Genomic DNA, 16487 nt, shown 5'->3' with positions numbered 1-16487 from the left:
ACTTTAAAAAATGTAGGAGGCTAAGCCCCCCAAAGTCCCCTCTCCAATTTACGCATGTGACCGCGAGCTTATTCTTATTTGCATTTTACAGCAAAACATAATAAAAAGTAAATAATAATATGATATATATAAACCATGTTTTTGTGTAAAAAAAATAGGTAAGTATACTCAGTCTACGGTATTACTAATAGAAAAATAAATAACTAATAGTAATTTAAATAAATTATAAGATATTATGTTGAAAAATAGATACAAACACACCGTCAACAATCAGGATTGTTTTTTGTATAACAGCTGAAAAGACTTAAGGTACCTGGTTTTTTATCATTGCCTATAATTTTGTGGCGTGGGTGATCTTAAATGAAGCCACGGTGGCTCAACTTTCTCATTGATTAAGTTCTTTCTGCGACCTACTGAAATACAAATGTTTATTTTAACAATATTCAACATTATTTGACTAATTAACTATTAGCTACCTTCGACAAGCGTATAAATATTTGAAATATTAAATTATTTGGATGCATGCGTATTGCATCATTTGTGATAAATGCTAATAATTGTTCATTTAGAACTGATATATTATTATTATTATTATTGTTATTATATTTTTTTAATGATTATCAATTTTTAGCGGTGGAAAAAATAATATCAACCGTTTAAATAATGTCAATATTGAATATAACAGGAATCTTGATAACATTGAGAAATGAACAAATTCTAACACAGAAACAATTTTTATTCTGTCGATTTCAGATCTACTGCAGAGATGTCAACCTATACATGTGTTTTTAACGGTGAGCCTATTAAATTGTATAAATATTTTTTCGTAGCTACGCGTATACAGGACGGCCTGTAGTAGTCGTCGAAGACTCCAGCAGTGTCAAGCGGTCGGCTGATTTTGGGTTTAGACTTTTTAAAAACTTGTCCGATTCTAAACTTTTAACGCCGTGCCAGTTTTTTCCGTACAAAACCGAATTCAACTCGCTCGAAGAAGCTCTAGATATGGACAACGAACGGGCTATGATGGTGCCCGGATTTGCACCGTGGTACATTGGATGGTACTGAGTAATTAAATAACTAAGCTATAATGATTAAAAAAAAATTTTCCTACGATTATTTTATTTTTATTATATTGAGGATTATAAATCGCACTTAATTACTATACGTTTAAGGTAAAAAAAAATATCAGGTACGGTTTAAAATTATATTTCTACTGCTAATAAAATTTTATATTTTTCACATTTTTACCGGTTTTATTTTTTTATTTTTTTTTTTGGGGGGGGAGGAATATTTTTATAATATGTAGGCGAGTTTCTATCACTCACTGACTCCAATCCAAAAAATACTATCTATAAATTTTTAGCATATCTCTTACATATCGTTTTTTTAAGAAATATAATTAAGATCATAATTGATAAAACATTTGTTTGATATTTTTAAATGTGAGCAAGTTTCCCATGATAGTGATGGCTAGTAAGTATAAACATTAAAATTCGAAATATTAGCAGCAACACGTCTATAAGTTCATTGAGCAATATTTTTTAAAAGTCAAATTAATGTATTGTTCAAAAATAGAAATACATATTAATATTCTACTATTAAATTTTAAAAATAAATAGTCAGTAAGAAGTTTTCAATTTTTCTGTTATGGAAATAATACGTAGGTACTAGATACGAGTGATTTGTTTAAACTGTATAGTTTAGGTTTTATGTCTTATTATAGTTCATTGTACATTATACATAGATAATAGATACTTATTTGTTATTAATGATAAAGGAATAAAAACGTTAAAATAATTTATAGGAATGAGTGTGAATATGTAAATTTATTTTATTTGTCTATTATCAAATGTAAATTATATAAATAAATACTATGTTTCCTCCCTTCTAAAATTTGACTAAAATTTTTGATTCGTGGCTTACAATCCACTAAAATAGCATAGTTATAGATGGTCTGGATAAATCGTAAATATGAATATTATATTACAACAGGTTAGGTTAGGTTTTAACAGAAATCCAAAATCACTCGTCCATTTTAATATGGTTTCAGGAGCAATTGTGAACGTAAATCGATAAATCGTTTGAAGGAACATATAACTCTACCGAGTTTCTTACCAACACTGTCAGACAGGAAGCAAACCCTATGGATTTTTATGGGCACACCCGGTCACGGAGCACCGATGCACGTGAGTGACAATATAAGATGCTATTATATAGTGTATATCTATCGGACAATAATTAGTCATTTATATTATGGGTATTAGTTAACAAAAATGTTTTTGATGATGGTGAAGCGGACACCCCCATTACCCCTTAAAATTATTCATATTTAATTATCGTTTAAAATATTTTGTCAAAAAATGAACTTCAAATTCGTATAAAAAACCCCATGCCTATATATTTTTAATATTTTTTAATTACCTATGAAGGATTTCGTATAACATTTCCGAGCCTTTTGATCAGGCCTAAAAATATTTATCAAGATTAAAATAATAAGTTTAAAAATTTAAACTAATTTAAATATTTTGAAAATAACATATTTATTCGGGTATATATAAACATTTTAACTATAGAAAATTTATAAATTGTCATGATTTTCATAACTTTAATCGAAAATTGAATTTTAGACTCTTATAAAATTATATTGTAGATTCACATCACTCAACTTTTTATTTATTTCTAGTATAAAAGACATGTGAAATTTTGTATGAAGTTTTCAAACTTTCCACGAATATAACTGTTATCAAAATTTACAGAAAAAACACATATAAAATGTCAAAATATTTTGAAAATTATTCCATGTATAGAAAAAATGTTCGTATAAAAATTAAATGAACATTTATCTACAAAATTATTCAATTTTAAATAACATAAAAAAACTAAATCGATTTTGTCAAAAACTAGTTTTGCATGAAAATTCCAGTTTTTTCTTAATTTTTTTTTTTTTTTTGTTTTGTAACACAAAAAAAACAAATCTTTGTAAAATCATTACACTCGTCGCTCTATCTGTTTAGAATTTAAAATAAAATAAATTTAACAATTTTTTTTTTTTAATTCGTATTGCGGTGGATATGTCATTGATTTTCAATCCACAGATCGACAAAGTGGAATTTCCATCGTGGCAAACACAAATCAGTGGATACAAAAAATGGACGTTACGTACGCCAGCCGAATGTTTTTTCAAATGCAAACGAATGTTCGAAGTATTCATGGAACCTGGTTCGACAAGTGAGTACTTACTAAGTATATTGTTTACTTACAATTTATATTGTTATTCATTATTATTATCGGTGAACAGCAAGTATAACTGATGCATTATTAGGTATAGTTAGTAGGTGCCTTTATATAGGTATAGCTTGATGTTTGAACGACAATTCTGGGAAGAAGGAAGCTCATTATAATACTTACCAACACAAATCGATTCATTTAATATATGAAATGTAATATGTTATAACATAAAAAAAAAACTGTATACATTTTATACGAGCAATTTCACTTCAAACTTTTAAAATTATAAAACAATTTGGCAGCAATAAAATTATGTTAGTGGGGCATACACGTAGCCCCTATAATTTTTGTAAGTAGATATAATATTATAATGTTTAAGTTTATCACTCTTTCTATGGCTATAATTCATATTATATATATCTATCGCGATAAGCCGATAAATGAGTACAGTCATAAGTCCTTTATATACATAACACATAAGTAGGTAAACCTCGCGGCTAACTATTATACGAAGTTAACAAAGAAATTTGACTTGAATTAAGATAATGTAAAGAACGTTTAGCTAATTATAAATATATATATATATGGTATAATATTATTGTAGTTGAATAATAATAACAATGTATTTACTCGAATCAGGTTTAAATAAATATAGGTATACAATATAGATATACAAATTATCTTAACTCAATTTATTATTTTTCAAATGTAGGTACTAAAACAAGATATAAGTTTTAATGATGAATTATATTTAACTGGTTTAGTTAAGAAGCTTGAAAATAATAACTTTATAACTAATCAATGTCCGCCATTGAATTTATATATAGTACATGTGGGCTGTGGGTACAACGTACAAACTTTATATTTTATCTTTACCCATTTATTTAGTCCGTTTTTAAAACTATTTTTACTGTTTTAAATTTTATTTGGTACATGTACAATTAAAATATTGTTGAATAACTAAAAAGTTGAATTGTAAAAATATATAACCCTCAAATTAGTCAAATTCCCTAATAATTACAATATGTTATACTTATAGACTATAATTACTATTTATTAACCCAATTATTATTTACCTATTATATAAGTTGGAAATTAAACAATAATAGTAATATATTGAACAGGTATTAAAATAATATTCGAATTTCTAAGTAAATTTTTTCAAATATAAGTACCATTATTATAACTTCCGAGTTCGAGACCCAATATGATCTCTCGCATATGCTATATAATATGATGTGAGTACACTCAAGGTCGTAACTGGAAATTAATTTCGGGAGGGGTGTTAAGCTAAAAAAAATTGTATTCTAATTTTATTATAATATTGTACAGGTTATTTTAGTATTTTACAACCACATAATATAACATGAAAAAGTGTCGAGGAGGGTTTATCCCCCCCTAGGTACAACCTTGAGTATACACATTACACTTCGTAAATCATACTTAAAATATTATTTATAGACGGGTTTACCGAAAAAATGGCGTTTTTAATTTATAGTTCCTGTTTTAAACACGTCTGTCTCGTGCGGCCATACCTACCTGTATGAAAAACGCGTGAAAGGAAATTTTCTTTTCTTTAGCCGAACGAACGTATATTATGATATAGTCTATATCTATGTCCTAAACATAGTTTTTGTTGGGGCCTAGATATCATGTGCATCTATGTGAAGCGATTCAACGTTCTAGCTACGTTCAATGCCAATGTGATAGTCGGATAGGTACTCGTATATTTGACCACTTAGGTATAAGTTTATAACAGCGCAATTCGGAGTTTTATAGAGCATTACAAAATGCGATTTTATTTTAACGGGTCGCAATTGCTCATCAGTCATCGTAGGTATAGCCTATGTAATATATACCTAGAAGAATAAACTCACTTATTGTGTTATATCTGAGTAGTAAATACGAAATTCATAACAGCATAAATCATATAATATATATATATATATATATATATATATGGGTAATTGTTTACTTTAGTACTTGCCTCGGCTATGGCCTATGAGTAGTTAATTTAAAAAAAAAATCAAAACATTGACGTTTCTCGTTTGATCATTTTGTAAACTTTGGTTTGGTTAAAATAATGTTTTGGAAAATTGCCATAGGTACTCAGCAGTTTTTTGTTGTAGATAGGATTTTTTTTATCATTATTTATTAGCACGTATAATGGTTTTATAATCAGAATTCAAAATTTTTGTTTAATAAATTTGATTAAAGATAAATGTAATCATTTTAAAATCTAAATTTCTAAATAATGTATAATTTTATTTTGCATGTCTTGGACTTTATATTTTACCACCCACTTTAAAATTTTAAAATTACTGTTTGGAATGGGAATGACAGATCTATTGTTCTGTACCTACCAATAACTTACCTAGTTAACTATATGCCTAGTATTTGAACAAAAAAGTTTATTTTTTCATAATATTGGTACATACCTAGTACATTTGTTTGTAAGTATTAAATAAGTATATATATAAATTTATATCTATAGGTACATTTATTTTTAATATTTTACTTTCTAAGTTATGAACATGATTTTGAATTTATTTCGCATAATTTTCAACGCAAATTTCATGGTATTTTAGTACATTTAATTCACATAGTACTCTTTATTATAATTTACAAGTACAGAGTAAGTAGGTAGTTAAAATACTAAATTTTTGAATAAATTACAATATTAAAAAATATAATTTTACTATATATTATTATATACTTATAATAGGTACGTACATAAATATAAATGTATAACTTAACTTAGTTGACATTTACCTACTTAAAGTAGAACCTACAGTAGCAGTATTTAATAATTAAATATTTTATATGTTTTTAGTTATTTAAAAACCAATAAAAAAACACTAAAATTAATAGGTAGGTACTAAAAAAAAATATTTTATTAGTTTCATACTTTGAATGTTAAAATATTTAAATAAGTAACTGTTACTTTCTTAATATAAACTATTTGATGAATCGTGTTTCCGTTTGCCTCCATCTTCTATGATAAAATATGTTCATACATTTATTTTCATGCCTATTACTTTTTGCCATGTTAACTTATTAGCGCACAATCAGAAGCGAACATTGAATCATTAAAAGATATTTGTTTTCTTGAACAGAGAGGTTAATTCTTTCAAATCTATAGCCAAGACTGGTAACAACTATTGTTTTTATTCAAGAAATATGAACGCACTTTTGAATATATAAATGCACTTTCTAACTACTGATACTAGTGATACTATGACGTATAGGTAAACACCATCATAATTTATTTTTCTCACAAGAGATTTTGAACGAAAATATTTTATGGTCAAATTATATGATGTAAAAAGTACTAATTATTGTGAAGTGTGTACCTGTAACCTGTATTATATGGGTACACACTATTTATGCATCATAATATTCGAACTATATTACTCGATCACCCGATTTAAACCGTATGGTTTACCACAACATACAAAATAGTTTGTAAATATTCACATACTTTACCGTGTAGTTTGATGGTTATTTTGATGATCAGTGACATTGTTTTACCTGAACAACATTATTACATAATTTGGTGAACATCAAACAAATTCTGAAAACGAGTAGGTACATACACGAAACACATTTATAGTACTTGTAAAATATCATTAGGTACGTCATGTTGCTGGACTTCCATAAAAAAAAAATAATAATAATATTAGCTATCTAAGGTCTACATAGAAACGTGATACTCGCTATTGGATAGGAATGATAGGAATAGACATAAAAATAACTGAATAATTAGGTTGATAATTTGTTAACTACTAGCACAGTTATAGTTCGTTTAGATTTTCCAATTGTACATTTGTACCTAATGTTCTTGGTCTCTTGGACACAATTTAAATAAATACGGTATGAATGGTCATATTGTATAAAATAAACTGATCATAAAGTTGATAAACAAAACATAACTTATGTTTAAGGGAGCTGAAAATAACCATACTTTAAGGAAAGAATATATAGGAAATTCGTGTAACATGTATATTTGAGCTGTGTTGGGGCGAGTACTGATTTGTAAATTATCTTTATTAATGTGTTATTCGATATCGCTTTTTGTAAAATGCGACTTTCGCACACGCACACTCAACGCCAATATGACAATATGCCATAGAAAAATTAAATGTATTTTTGTGTCGCTTAAATATAATAACAATTGAAAGCGGTGGTAAATTAAACATTCTACTTGACACCTGTATACCTAATTCAGAAAAAAAAATAGATTCATGTTTCTAAACTACATTTTTTTAAGAATAATTTTCTTTATTTAAAATCTGATTTTCTAAAAATAAATACAACTGTAATGCAATTATTTTATATATTTTTTAAAACAATATCTTAATTTTAAGACTTTAAAATTTAAAATCGACTTTTTAAATAGCTTAAGATACTTTGTCAAAGAAAACACATATTAAAAATTACAATAATAGAATATTTTGAAGTATGTGTAATTCATCACCGCATCTTATAGGTCTAAGACATTATGATATAAAAATTAAAGATTTGTGATATTTTGGATCTAGATTAGCCCTTTACATTCATATTAATGATTATGTTGAAAATTGATTTTTAAATATTGTATACATTTTTATATTATTATTATTATTATTGTTATAGTTGTACTGGATACAAACATTTGGTACCATGAAACGCAAACCATTGGTCAGGATATCAGCATAACTGTGGGTGGCGAATATGATTGAGATACAAGACATACACAAAGAGTATTGTAGGTACTTAAATATTAGAAATCATGAACACTATAACTGCAATGGCTTTTTTTTTATTTTAAATTATTAACATACACCAGCTATATATAAGAAATTTAAGACAATTTTATTATTTTAATTTTAAATATAGATAATATTCTACTGTAAACATTTAATTTATCATAGTTAAATTGTAATAATCTAACCAAATCATATTATTTTAATAATGGATATTTACCCTGTGATCGCAATAAATCTAGAAAACATAATATTATTTCATTTGTAACAATAAGTGTTATTTTAGAGAGCGGATTGAAAAATATACAATACAATCGTATTGTAAATTAATCTTAAGAACCCTGTAGTTTATTATATTTGTATTTGTACATACAATAGTGAGTGAATGTTATTTGATTTTCTAGACAATATATTGTTGAACAATACTCCTGAGGTCAGTAATTTAACATGAGCATTTCTGTTAATTTAAATCATGTTATTGCTAAAATTTAAAATTATAACATACAAACAATAAAGTTTACTAGACTATGGTTGATTAAAATAATCAAACATAATTTAAATTAAATTATAAGTTTTTTTTTTTTTTTTGATAAACAAACAAAAACAAAACAAATTTATAACATAAGAAAAACCAATACAAAAATGATAAAAAAAAAAAAGGAAATTCAAATGATAATTTATGATGGGTTATTTCAAGTGAGTAACCGGAATGTTTTAAAATAATTTATATGGCAGATCTTTAAATAAATTATTTTTATAGGCAATTACATAAGTATATATTATGTTCGGTAATTAAATATATAATATAAATTATATTGTTCCAAATGAAAAACAATATTTAAAAGTAAACTAAGAATGAGGTTTCACCCATTTGTAAGATCCATAATACTTGAAATTGTTTGCAAGAGAAAGATCATCAGCTTTAGCAGGTCCACGAGTACCGTACCTATTTAATAAAAATTAAAAACCACACATTAAATTAAACACTTCAGATTACAGTTGAAATGAATATTCAACATACTCATAAGGTGTTGGTTCAGGTTGAATCGATTCAATTTCATGGAGAAGAGGAGTGAATATTCGCCAAGCCTCTGAAAGCTCATCAGCACGCACAAAGTGCATTTGTGAACCACAAAACACATCCAATATTAATCGTTCATAAGCATCTGGTAACTTGACATTCTAATAAATAAAATAAGTGTTATGCAACATAATAAATATTTATCAGACAAACAATAATTATCTTGCCTTATAACGATTATTATAGGTTAAGTCCAATTCAGTTTCTTCCATTTCAAATCCAATACCAGGTCGTTTAGTCATCATCTTAATGTATACAGCTTCATCTGGTTGGACACGAATGACAAGTTCGTTTCTCTTCAGGACTCCCCCAAAAATGTCACCAGGCACATCATGATACTGAATTCGGATTTCAGCTTTGCGTTCATTCAATGCTACATTAATAGCAAAATAATAATAAAATTAAAAATATTATATTGAAGAAATCAAATCAACAGAGCATGTCAAATTCAATTAACAAATTACATCCAATTTACTTGAAAACTATTAAATAGGTGGTTGAAAAATTCAACAATAATAAAAACTTATATGCAAAACATTCAAGATCTATATAATTAAAATAAGCAATTAAAAAACAAATTTGACAAACCTTTTCCACATTTTAGTATAAAAGGTACACCATCCCAACGTTCATTATTAATTTTCAATACAGCTGATGCAAATGTGGCTGTTTTTGATCCACTTGGTACAGTCTTATCATCAGAATACCCAAATTTCTTGTGTTCTTCTGCAGCTTCCGAATTACCAACATATTGTCCCAAAACCACGTCAGACATTTGCACTTTTGGTATACATTTAAGTACTTTGACCTAAAATATAATACACATATCATTAGATAACAAAAATGCACAACCACCAGTTTTAAGATATCTAACTTTTTCATTTCGAACATCATCAGGATGTATGGTAGCTGGCTTCTCCATAGCCACCAAGCTGAGAATCTGAAGTAAATGATTTTGCATCACGTCACGGATTATACCGAAACTGTCAAAATATCCACCACGACCTTCTGTACCAAATGGTTCTTTGAAAGTGATTTGCACCTGTGCAATGTTGTCTCTGTTCCATCCAGTGTTCAATATTCTATTTCCAAACCTGAGAAATTCATTCCGTTACCTATACATATGCATTGGGACAAATTTTCAAAATGTTTCCTCGACATTTACTTTACCTGAGTGTCATAAGATTTTGAACCATCTCTTTACCCAAATAATGATCAATACGGTACACTTGGTCTTCACTGAATAATTTGGCCAAATGATCACTAAGTTCCAATGAACTAGCAGCATCCCGACCAAAAGGTTTTTCAATTATAACACGAGTCCATCCCCTGAAAATGAATTATATAATTAGGAGTATTCAATTATTATAAGATTTTAGATAAATTAGTCGATTTACATACTTATGATCCATGCATGTTTCATGAATATGAGAGGTGGTCACTTCAAATAACGAGGGCGGTATAGCCAAATAGAACAACCTATTAGAGGTGCCAGCAATCTCGTGTTTGGAAAGTTTTACGTTTAAAGTGCGGTAATCAGCAGAACTGTCATACGATCCAGCAATGTAGAAATTATATGACCAGAACTCGGCAAGCCGTTCTTTTTCATTTTCGTTGCACTAAAATATAAAATTCAAATAAATTAATCAAATCCTAAATAAGTTATTTAATAAACAGTAATAAAAAAGAAATGTTACTTCATCCTACTTTTAAATATGGTGAAACGTTGTTAATCAATTGTTCCATGGTTAATTTTGATCTGGAATATCCATAGATGAATGTCTTGTCTGGAATCAACCTATCGCGGAACAACATCCAAAGAGTTGGGTAGATCTTCTTTTTTGCTAAATCTCCCTGTAAAATTGAATAGTTAAATATTATAATAATTATCAGATCTATATAAATATAAATAAATAATTTACCGAAGCACCCATCACAACAATCAGGTGAGTGATGTTCTGATCATAATGGGCCCCCTCGACGTCCATTTGAGGGGAGTTTAAGGACGTTCTTATCAGACGAAGAGCTTCTTCTAGAGTATCTAATTAATAGGAAAAAATTAAAATTAAAAATTGTACTTATTTAAAAAAGACACAAGCCAAATAATTTGATTACAAATTCTAAATTTAATAATAACTATTAAAATAAAAGGTTATTTAAATAAATATAATTGTTATTATTATGTTTGCTACTGTAACAAACGTACGAAAGAATTAATTATATATTAATATAGTAATTAATCAATAAGCAAAAGCTAAAAATGTGATTATATTAGTATTGTTATACATAATATTTTGTAGCAGTATTACTATTTCAATTTTCATTATTAATAAGTTTTTAATAAATTTATACAAATGTGTATTTTATTACTTTTCTAATCTTAAATGTACTACTAATCCACACATATTAATATTTTTGACACATCAACACATAAATAATAATCAATTTAACATCAGTCAACAATTAATAATTGTATGTTGGTTTAAGTGGAAATATTGATTAAAATTAGAAATTTTGTTTAAAAAGAATACACATATAGGTAGTATGTTGCTAAATATGCTCCACTGAACTAGATATATAATAAAACATTGTAAATTATATTTTTCATATCAAAATTGTAGATGACTTAAACAGATAATTCTAATACAAAAAAAAAATGTTTTTTTTTCATATCTATATGGTTTAACAAAATTAAATATTTCATTTAACTATCCAAATTTAAAAACAAATAAATGTTATAAAAAAATGTGAGATTATTTGTTTAATATTTATATTATCAATATAGGTATTCAATGATAACAGACACAAAATTAATGAAGCACAAAAATATATTTTTAAATCTCTAATTGTCATTATTCTTTTGATAAAAATAATTAAACTGTGCCAATAGTTATTATTATAATTAAAAAATTTAAGTACACAATATATTATGTAAATGTAATATATATCATATTAATGTTAATAGTAGTTTAGTACTAACAGAGTTAAGTTTTACTTTAATTAAAGAAAAATAAAATAAAATAACCAAAGGTATATATTATAAAGATAACACATGTTGACTAATGAGCTATTTAATACAACAGATAATACCTAATAGGTATAGTGAAAAAAATGTTGATGTACCCATTATTGTTATCAAAAAAGTAAAATTTTCTAATATGAACCTTTAAAAGACACCTGTTTATAAATTGTTAATAAAAACAGTTTAACGTGTGAGAGAACTGAAAAAAATACAGTTCTAAGTAAAAAAAACAAACCAAATTTTCATCATAAATAAGGAACCTTTGTTCTGAAACATAATTTTTAATTTAATTTTAATAACAAAATTGTCTATACAAAACCCTTTAAAAAGTGAGTGAGTGGTATCTATTATAAGTGTTTTGTATTTGAATATTATCTTATTGATATTTAATACTTAAGGCAGAAGTTTTAATATAGGATCCTACACAAGAACTTTGAAGGAACTTTGATTAAGTTAAATTAATATAATATTTGTTATATAATATTGTATTCATAAAATGTTTGATTCCTGGGGCTCAGAAAATTTGTTTATACTAGTTTAAGTGTTCTGTAATAAAAAAAAAGTATAAATAATACTTATAATATATGCTAAAGGTATAAAAAAATTAATCTTTTTTATTTTCCAATATCTACGAATAATCTCTAAATTTCTAACGAATTTGTAGATATACTGTAGAGCATTTTAATAGATTATAATAATGGTTATTATGTACAATGTACCTACTTAATATCACTATAATGATATTAAAATAATAACCACTAATAAATGAAATCATAATCATATAAGAATATATGTATGCAAATGATCAAATATATATTATATATGTATGAATACATTATTTCTATAGGTGTTTGAAAAAAGTGAAATGAAAATAAGCAACATTATAAAAACAAAACTATAAGTTTTTATAATTCTAAATGAAAACAGTGCATCTAAAACATTATAATGATGTATCTATATAATTGTGCATTTTGAAGGTCTTTTTAAGTTTAGTATTATGTTGACTATATGTATTTATGAGTGAAAAAATTTCTATTCAGTACCTACTTTTAGGTACATTTTTATTAAGTACTAAGTACATAATAAACAGATTACAAAAATACCTAGTGTATTCAGAAATATGTACTATCATCAACACATTAAATTAACATTCTTATAAATAATTTTGAGTTAAATTTAAAAAAAATACTACCTAGTTTGAAAAATATTCTTTATAGATTTAATATAGCTAATGCAACATTTTATATTTTTTTCAACAATAAAAAGAAATATTTTATATTTCTATAAGTAAAAGTACCTACCATAATAAACTATATTACTTACAAATATACTATTTTAGAATTTATAAATTTTTGTATTAATAAATAGAACATACATCATATTTTTTTTTTATAAATAAATAAATTAAAAATGTTATTAGGTATGAATTGAAATAATAATATTATCAATTAAAAGCTTTTAATTACATACTGACACTATATTGTATTGAATATTGATCATAAAATTGTTACTAAAAATGAATAGATAACATTACCTTTATGAGCTGAGACACTTAATTTCCAACTAAATGTAATTCAAACAATCTATTTATTTGTTATCACTAGGTACCTGATGACAAAATTATAAATTGACAAATATGAACAAAAATTAAACTAAGTATTTATAATTTCCTTTAACATAATACATAATAAATAAAAATATTCATTCTTCAAACTTATTTTAAAAGTATTAATAATTGAAATATTTAAATGAAAAATAAACCAATAATTTTGTTCTACTATTAGATAACATATAATAATTTGCTGTGGCAAATATCATAATTACCATACTATGTCAAACAAACATTCAGAGCTTATTGATTGATTTATATAAGTACCTAAATTATCACTTTTACTATGACATAAAAAATTGCCATCATATAAACTCTTAAGATAACATTTAAACCAATTAAAACTACTAGATTATAATAGGAAATTTTAAAAATAATAATGATAATTTAATAAGAAAACAATTAAAATTAAAACGTTTACCTATTTTATAAAATATTTACATTTTTTATGTAATTTATTTGTATCTTTCTATTGAAAATAATTTTCTTTCAGTTTTTTAGCAAATGAGTACGTAATACCAATTCCATTTAATAGGTTAAAAAAAATAGAAGATCAATATAAATATAGATTGTTAAGTAGCTAGTATAATAATTAAGTGTCTTTATTAATTTATAGGTACATTAGAGGGAACATCTGAGATTTTGAAACTTGCATAAGTACTTAAAAATAGATACAAAATAGAAACAATTACTTATTAATTAACTATTTTAGTTTTATTAAATTTGAAAAAAAATAATGCAAAGTCACAAGTAAGTAAGTAATTAGTGTTTGAAATTGTTATAAAATATGCCCACATGTTCATAATATTTTAATTACATACTTACTACAATTGATAATGTAAACATAAATTATTAAATAACTAACCGAATTAGAAATTTAAATACATTTCATTAGGTGTAATATATTATGAAATTGTTTTTTTTTAAACTTTAAAATATCAATACTAGAATTTTAATAAAAGCTCCAACAGTGCAAATTACCAAAGCGTCAAATTATAAATGTAAAATATTATAATATATTAAAGAATAAAAAATTGTACAGTACCCATAGGAATCAATGGTTATTATGAATAATTTATTATTGGGCAGGTGCGTATTGGTCGGTAATCAAGTTGGAAAATGTTTTTAAACGGAAATTAGGAGATACTATAAAATTAATACCACAACCGAGTAAACAGCACACTTTACGGAGGGACATCGAGACGCATAAGCGTGTCGATGGACGATATTACGTTGCACACTCACTCATTTTGGACTGTTCGTTAACTAGATCGTAGTGTCCACTGTTCTTAGAAAACATCGGCAGACGACCGCCGTGGCAGGAGAACGTGTACGGGTCGGCACACAACTGAACCGCGACTGTACAACAGGTGGTCGTCGGCGTCCGTTCTGGTCGCGTGCGTGTGCGCGTCTGAGGCGGTGAGACGGTCTGCGGAGACTGACGGCTGCGGGTGAACTGCGGCGCGGAGAAACGATCGCAATAACAATTGGTGGCAGACAGACACAACAACAATCGAATGCGGAGAACGCGTATAAACCGTGCGACTATAATATCATAACGTTATATAATGTGTAGAAAAAAACACACACACGGGCACAATATATTATAATATTATTATTGTGGTGGTCGTCGCGCGGGCCGGCCGGCGGACAAGTTGTGGGAGAGTGGTGAATGAAAAGGGAAAAAACAAACGGACGAAATCGAATGATAAGCGTGCACAATCAACGTACAATCGTCGACCGCGGCGGACTGCGAATGATTATTGCTAACACCGGCTCGCGCGGAACTCGTACTATATTATACTCTGACCTACTTTTACCGCCACCACCACCGCCGCCGCCGCCACAGTCGTTCGCCGAAAAACGTTCACTTTTCCCGTCGGCGGCCACCGGTCAAGTTCAACCGTCGTCGTCGCCGCCGCCGCCGCAGGTCACGAGACTCGATGGTGGCTGCAGTCTGTGGTTTACGACGTTAAAATGTCGTCGTCTACACGATGTAAATAAATATTACTATAACGTCGTCGAATCGTATCGTTGCGGAGGTATTATAATAATTTTCCTAAGCGTCCGGCGATATAAATTGATAAAATTTAACGTCTCGGTGGCGGCGGCAGCGGCGGCGGTGGAAACGGTTAGGACTTATGACGTCGCCGTCGTGTCCTCTGTGTTATCGGTCGGCGGCGCAAAGGCAAACATTGAGAGCCCGCGCGTTATCGACATCGCGATTGTATTTCTCGAGAAACCATGAAAATAATAATAATAATAATAATAATAGTGATGCACAGGACGAGAATATATCGTTTACCGGAGGCAAACCGTACGGACATAACCTCTTTTCGAGCCGAAACACGACGGGACGGCGCGCCGTTATCTCGGCACGATAATATTATTTACTCTATGGCGCGATTGTTGTGCGATATCTACGACCGGACTCGGAGGGTGAACCACGGTGATAAAGGATTTCAGCGCCAAAAGCCGCACGTGCACGTTCATTCGCTACGCTATCTGTCCGTCGGGCGAACATTTTTTTTTTTTATAAATTATTGTCTATACGATTATCGTTTAGGGCCTAAACTTTAGGCTGTTTAGACGGCTCGGAAAGTCGGATGACTCGTCTCATGACGGAGGAGGAAACAGGGACGTAGAGTGCGTTATATCGTATCGAACGAAATATATTATGTTATTTAAAAGGTCTAAACGTCGTTCATAGACATTATATAATTATCTATTTATATTTTAAATCGTATCACCTTATGCCCTTATAGGTAATGGGTACTTACTAGGCATACACGGGCTTATAAC

General features: G+C 27.7%; 2 protein-coding genes across 3 annotated transcripts in view; one reads left to right on the top strand and one right to left on the bottom strand.

Moving 5' to 3' along the window:
- LOC113559065 overlaps nt 1-8336 on the top strand; it is a 22192-nt gene extending 13856 nt beyond the window's left edge. The window contains exons 3-6 of the mRNA XM_026964665.1: nt 831-1058; nt 2051-2186; nt 3096-3228; nt 7864-8336. Coding sequence (XP_026820466.1) covers nt 831-1058; nt 2051-2186; nt 3096-3228; nt 7864-7949 — 583 coding nt within the window. The 3' untranslated portion in view covers nt 7950-8336. The remainder of the gene's footprint in view (nt 1-830; nt 1059-2050; nt 2187-3095; nt 3229-7863) is intronic.
- LOC113559064 (glucose-6-phosphate 1-dehydrogenase) lies at nt 8336-16487 on the bottom strand. Of its 2 annotated transcripts, XM_026964663.1 has the most exons (11): nt 16466-16487; nt 14931-15230; nt 10977-11095; nt 10762-10908; nt 10456-10673; nt 10225-10383; nt 9929-10148; nt 9643-9862; nt 9222-9427; nt 8995-9155; nt 8336-8919 (listed from the first exon to the last, which is right to left on the bottom strand). In XM_026964663.1, exons 1-11 carry the CDS (start codon nt 16470-16472, stop codon nt 8823-8825), a joined length of 1854 nt encoding a protein of 617 aa, XP_026820464.1. In that variant the 5' UTR covers nt 16473-16487; the 3' UTR covers nt 8336-8822. The 2 variants fall into 2 exon arrangements, with proteins under 2 accessions (XP_026820464.1, XP_026820465.1); XM_026964664.1 differs by lacking the exons at nt 14931-15230; nt 16466-16487 and adding an exon at nt 13611-13720.

The sequence above is a fragment of the Rhopalosiphum maidis genome, chromosome 3, assembly GCF_003676215.2.
Source record: "Rhopalosiphum maidis isolate BTI-1 chromosome 3, ASM367621v3, whole genome shotgun sequence".
NCBI classification, from domain to species: domain Eukaryota; kingdom Metazoa; phylum Arthropoda; class Insecta; order Hemiptera; family Aphididae; genus Rhopalosiphum; species Rhopalosiphum maidis.
Note: the sequence above shows the minus strand (reverse complement) of the source record. Positions and strands in the feature narration are given on the sequence as shown.